We start from the raw sequence: 6466 nt of genomic DNA, 5'->3' as shown, positions 1-6466 counted from the left end.
TGGTGCTTTTAGGCGAGAGGGAAGTTGGCGCACGCTGAATGAATCCACGTGGTCTGACCGTTGTCCTTGTTGTCTGGTATATCATCAGCGGTTAAGTGTGTGGACAGTTGTCGGCGCACGCTGATTGGTGCCACGTATGCGTCCTTGTATACCTTTTTGTCTCCTGTACGATTGTCAATCGTGGAGCATGATCGGATACAGCCCATTGGATGCTCATTGGACTACTGCTCTGCATTTGTACCTTTGGTACTTGTCCTATGATTACATGCGCTTCTGTCCTCCGCGCGGCCATCGGGGATATCTCATGTAGCCGACGCAAGCTCCAGGAAGTAAGGGTTTTCATCCAAGGATAAAATCTGATCTTGCGTTGGCCCTGACCCCGCACGCGACCTAACCTGATTAGCCGACCCGAGGTCCAGGAAGTAAGGGGTTTTCATCCAAGGAGCTAAGTGTAAAATCTGGTCTTGTGTTGGCCCTGAACCCACACGCGACCTAGGTTGCACCTGATTAGCCGGCGCGAGGCTGAGAAACCTACCAGATTAGTCACATAAGAGTATGGTCCAACGCGCGACCTGATTGGTCGGCACAGGTTTTAAAACCATACCCCTTCATAATCTACAAGGGTTTCATTCATTTCTATTAAACAAACACACCTTAATTTCAACTCCAATCCGTTACATTCTATAAAACAAACAAACATTATGTTATTCAAAAAGTGGTAGCGACACATCTTGTTATCCGTTATCGTTATCGAGTAATTTTGAATACTCTCAAATCCATACGCAATCAATCAATCAATACCAGCCCAAATAGACCGACCCTTTGCCATCATATAAACTCTCTCACTCATCAACATCAATAGTTACCCTCTCACGCAAGAAACAACAATGGAAGACGCACCTGCAACAAACCCTAACGACGCCATCATCGCACAGTTCTCCAACATCACATCTGCTTCCACACAAGAAGCCACCTTCTACCTCGAATCACACAACTACGATCTCGATTCCGCCCTCTCCACCTTCTTCGAAGCCACCGCCGCAGACGACGCCGACGCCGGAGAACACGCTCTTCCGGAGAACACTCGTTCTCCGGTGTCTTCATCACCGTCTCGTTCGCGATCAATCTCTCCGCCTCCGTCGCTAGGGTTACAGCAATTGGACGGTGCAAATCCGTACAATTTGCGGTCGAGGAATACTGGTGCGGAGAAGAAGGCGTCTGGTAGTAGGTCTAGTGGACGGATTCGGACTTTTTCGGATCTGAATCGGACTGGTGGTGACTCCGGGAGTGATTCCGATGAGCCTCAGGAGTATTATACTGGTGGTGAGAAGAGGTAATAATAATAATGTAGTGTTTGTTTTTGTGGTTTTTAGGTTTTTGAGAGTACCTGATAGCTATTGTGATTATGATATGTTTAATTGTTTAGTTTTTATTGTGATTTATATGTTTAATTTTTTAGTTTCATAGGTTTAATTGTTATTGTGATTATTATAGGTTTAAATGTAGGTTCAGTTGTGTAGTTTCATGGTCTAATCAATAGGATGATTTATGTTGAAATTGATATGTCATGAATTATGATCTTTTAGGTTAAACACGAACACGATTATCTGTTTAGTTTTTAAACCTTTGAGATTGATAAAATTTGATTTGGGGCTAAGTTATGACCTCCAGACTGGTTGATTGGAACTGAAGGGAAGTATATGCTTCCTTTAGCTTTAAGTTAATTCTAACAAAAAAATATATATTTTGCAAAGGGCACTGATGAAGAGAGGTGTATGATTCCTATTACACATGTTTGATAAAAGTTGTGGTTTTCGTTGGTTTTATATTGAGTTTTTTGGGAAATAGAGTCATAGGGGCTTTATCCCACACCCTTCAAGTTAAGGGGAGAGGCCTTAAAGCCCCTGTGTGACGTGACGTTGATAAAGCCCCTCCTCCCACACCCTCCAGCCTAAGGCTGGAGGGTGTGGTATAAAGCCCCTAGGGGGCTTTATCACGCCACGTAAGATCCACCTAGGCGCCACGTCATATGGGGGCTTTAAAGCCCCTCCCTTTAACTTGCATGCAATGGTTTAAAGCCCCCTATTAAACAAAATTAAAAAAAAAAAGAAGATTTTATTGGCTGAAAAGAGGTGGGCCCCACCTGCATACACCTTTAACGCTCGTTAGCACCATGGCGGAGAACCCATAGCGCCCCCCTATTAACTTGGAGGGGATGGTGTATAGCGCCCCAGGGCGCTATAGATGTAGAGGTGGCGGGGTGGCGCTAAGCCACACCCTGTGGCCTAACTAAGATGTTGGTTAATGGATAATCATAACCATAGCCGATCAGTTATGGTAGTTTTGGTTAATCGGTTTGAAGGTTATAGCGGGTCGGTTAACCGTAAATTTGGGCCTAGCTAAATGTATATTAAAACAATATAATTGTGCATTATTTGTGTCGGTTAACCATGGAATAAATTGTTCTTGAGCTTAATCTAGCCCGGGCTTGGCTTGGATCGGCTCGTTTACACCCCTACTGATAAGTATATTATAAAAGTTATACATATAAATTCAAACAAATGTTTAACCAAAATGATACCATAAATTCAAACAATCTTCAACCAAAAACATCAAATATTGAAAAAAAAATGGTGAAAAGTCCAAAATTTGACAAATATTTTACTATGTGTTGGTTCGGTTCGGTTATGACGGGTATGGAAACATTGATAACCATAACCGACCCGCTATTTTCGGTTTTCAAAAAAACAATTAACTGACCCAACGGCTTTTATATGGTTCAGTTATTTCGGTTCGGTTTTGTCTGTTAATTCGGTTAATTCGATTTTTTTGCACACCCCTAGTACACGATCTCATGGTTGTCTTTCTATAGTAACACACAACCTTGTTGCATTAGCTTTTGTGTTAAGAGGGGTGTTTGGAATTCTTTATTAAAACTGTTTGTTTGTGAATTGCTTTGTTTTTCCACATAATTATATGAGTAAACTTCCGTTTTGCTCCCTGTGGTTTGGTCACTTTAACGGTTTTGCTCCAAACCTTTAAAAATAGCCATTTTACTCCCTGATGTTTCGTTTTTTTTTTGCCAGTTTGCTCCTCGCCTCTAACTCCATCCAAATTGTTTGTTTTTCCATTTTGCTCCCCGCAGGGAGCAAACTGGCAACAAAACCAAAACATCAGGGAGTAAAATGGCTATTTTTAAAGGTTTGGGGCAAAACCGTTACAGTGACCAAACCACAGGGAGCAAAACGGAAGTTTACTCTAATTATATATACATAAAGATGTAATCTGGCATTTGTGAATGATTGCAGTGGCATGCTTGTTCAAGATCCAAGAAAGATGAATGATGTGGAATCTCTGTTTAATCAAGCAAGACAAGCAGGAGCTGAAGAACGACCTCTTGATCAATTTCAACCGTCTTCAAGCTCTAGAAGCTTCGCTGGAAGAGGAAGACTTTTATCTGGAGAGACGACATCAGCTCCACCTCAGCAACCGGAACCTCTCACACACACTATCACTTTCTGGACCAATGGTTTCACTGTAAATGATGGCCCTTTGAGGAGGCTTGATGATCCCCAAAATGCATCATTCTTGGAGGTAATATAACTTCATATCTAACATTGATTTTGACCTCTAATTATTATTTATTCTACTTAACATTTTCGGTTATACAGAGCATAAGGAAATCCGAGTGTCCAGAAGAACTTAAGTCTGCAACAGGAAGAGCTCCCGATCATGTTAGTCTTGTAAGAAAGTTGGAGGAGTATCCTGTAAGTCCTTTTTTTTACCTCTAATGCGTCGGTTACCACCCACGCTCCGCAGCGGGTTCGAAACGTAGATAAAAATAAGCAAATCCCGTGAGTTAAAGTTGTTTGATGTTTTAGTTGAGTAGGGGTGAGCAAGTTTAGGTCCGGACCGAAAATAACCGACAACCGAACCGAAAATATATCCAACCCGACCCGAACCCAAGTACCTAGGTATTTAGATCGGTTCCAATTTTTCATATAAAATAGGGTCGGGTCGGGTCGGTTCTCGGTTCTTTTCATGGTGAAACCCGACTTGGACCTATGGACTGGAACCGACCCTATATTTAGGGTAGTGAATCCGTTCTGTATTTTATGTTTGATCGGTTCTCGGGTCGGGTAATGGTCGGGTCGGGTTTTTCCTTTTGCTCACCCCTATAGTTGAGGGGCTAAACATGTCATTTTTAAAGTCGAGGGGAATAATCTAAACTTTTTTGAATAATGCAGGTCCAGAAACACCGCCAGGCCGCCTTTGTGGGGGTCGGTAGAACACTTGGCTCCACCACTTCAGAAGACGCCACTGCCGCCATCCCGGCACCTGCAACCGCAGCCCCAACCCCATTTGTTGGGCTAGTTGTTGATAACGCATTACCGTCAACCTCTATTCAACTTAGACTGGCTGACGGGACTCGTATGGTTTCACGTTTCAATTTCCATCACACGATAAGCAACATTCGCTCTTTCATTGATGCATCAAGGCCCGGTGGCCCTCGGGCTTATCAGTTATTGACGATGGGGTTCCCGCCAAAACAGCTTAATGATTTGAACCAGACAATTGAAGAAGCCGGGTTAGCCAATTCGGTTGTGATCCAAAAGCTCTAATATGTTTTGCACTAAATTTGCTACTTGTTCTTGTAATTTTTTTGGATAGTGAACCTTTGGGTTATATTGACGCTTGTTATTTTGAATGGTTACATTATTATATTAAGGTTATTTTTAATATTTATGTGTGGGTAAGGAAGTGAAGAAACAGATCAGGGGTTTAGTCCATGGGTCGACTCTCGTCAAGTAAGGTTAATCCCTCCTTTCCTCCATTGATGGCTGGGTTGTCCTCTGATTTGTCACCTGTACAGTAAAACATACCGTGACTCTTTAACAAGGAGAATGAGTGGGGGTTGCTCCTTGTTACCATCTTCTGGCGTGAGAATAAGTATTTGCTTTGGAAGCAAGAAAAGTGTTAAGTAGTAATTGTGAGTGAGCAGATTAGAATTACCTCAAACCTGGTTCGAAGTGAAGTATTTATAGCCGAAGAGTATAGGAGAAGGGCCAATGGGCCGCTTGATGGGACGAAGAGTGAAGGAGAAGGGCCAATGGGTCGCTTGATGGGCCTACGGCCCGACTGACAACTTGCAGCTTTTCGTAGACCTGATAGGGGTGCAGGTCACAGGAGTGTTGGGCGCATGCGGAGGTGTTGTCACGTGTCCTGCTGTATTGATTACACGAAATAATACCCGCCACGTGGCCTGCTGGGGTTGTCAGTCTGTCCATCAGCTTTTATGCAAGTGGGCTGGGCAGCTACGTATTGGGCGGTCAGCTGACCACTGTTGTCAGTGCCCAGGGATACCACTTGCTGGTTGGTCACAAAAGTTAAAGTGACAGTTCCACTTGTATAACAATAGGATGCGGTCTTGCGCAGCTTCACTACGTTGCTTAAACTGTGTATATCTAGGTCAACACATTTGTACGTCGCTCTGCGCTTCCTTCGCCGCCCTGCGGGCGCCCATGCAGGAACGAAGCATGGAAATGTGTTTGACACAAAGTGAATGTAGTAAACTACTATCAGCTTTAGCAGCGATCACCGCATCATGTGAATGTTGACGAAAACAACCATTTTCATACACAATGTGAAATTTCTCATCTTTCCCCGAGTGGGAAAGCAAACCGGGTTCGCGCGTGCCCGCACGAACTGAGGCAAGTTCTCTGTCGATTGGGACAATAAGCCGGGTGATGGTGACTCGCGCCCAAACCTGGTGCGAGATATGGGACCATACCCCTTCAGAAACCATTGTTATAATTGAATTATTAAGTTGTTATTCAACAAAACAAATTTTAGGTTCTGGATATTAAACATTAATAATTAAAAAACTGTGTTTTTGTACTTTAGACTTCCTGGTTATATAGAACTATTTGTTACAAGAAGAAATAACATAATTTGACTTGAGTTAGACATTAATAATTAAAAGAGTAAATTACGTTTTTGCCCCCTGTGGTTATGCCAGTTTTACTATATTAGGCCAAAATAAGAATTTTTAACGTATCTGCTCCCACGGTCCCTGTATCTAACCATTTTGGCCCCTAATTCTAACCAAACCCCAACCCTGGTTAACTTCTTGATCACATGGGTTGCACATGATGGGTAAAATTGTAATTTCCCCTCCCCTTTAAATCTTGTTCTCTCTTCTTCTACCTTAGAAAACCCTAAACAAAAAACACAAACAAAACTTAAACAACTCCTCAATTCCTTCACATCTCAAACACACCTACACATGACGCATTCTCCTGCTCACCCTCTTCCTTCTCGATGAAGGCCAGCAGCCGACAACACCCACACCTCCCCCGTACCCCCGTTTTCCGGCGACAAAGATCGAAGAGAGAGAGAGAGAGGGCGACGAGATGATTAGGCGCCGCCGCTCACGGCGGCGGCAGTGGAAGCGACGGCGGTGGGT

The 6466-nt window shown here is 43.3% G+C and overlaps 1 protein-coding gene across 1 annotated transcript; it reads left to right on the top strand.

The window, feature by feature from the left end:
- Positions 1-812: 812 nt before the first annotated feature.
- LOC110938140 (plant UBX domain-containing protein 4) lies at positions 813-4740 on the top strand. The gene is made up of 4 exons (XM_022180611.2): positions 813-1333; positions 3309-3594; positions 3672-3767; positions 4248-4740. The coding sequence occupies exons 1-4, from the start codon at positions 888-890 to the stop codon at positions 4620-4622; spliced, it is 1203 nt and encodes a 400-aa protein (XP_022036303.1). The 5' UTR covers positions 813-887; the 3' UTR covers positions 4623-4740.
- Positions 4741-6466: the final 1726 nt, after the last annotated feature.

The sequence above is a fragment of the Helianthus annuus genome, chromosome 4 (genome assembly GCF_002127325.2).
Source record: "Helianthus annuus cultivar XRQ/B chromosome 4, HanXRQr2.0-SUNRISE, whole genome shotgun sequence".
NCBI classification, from domain to species: Eukaryota; Viridiplantae; Streptophyta; class Magnoliopsida; order Asterales; family Asteraceae; genus Helianthus; species Helianthus annuus.
Note: the sequence above shows the minus strand (reverse complement) of the source record. Positions and strands in the feature narration are given on the sequence as shown.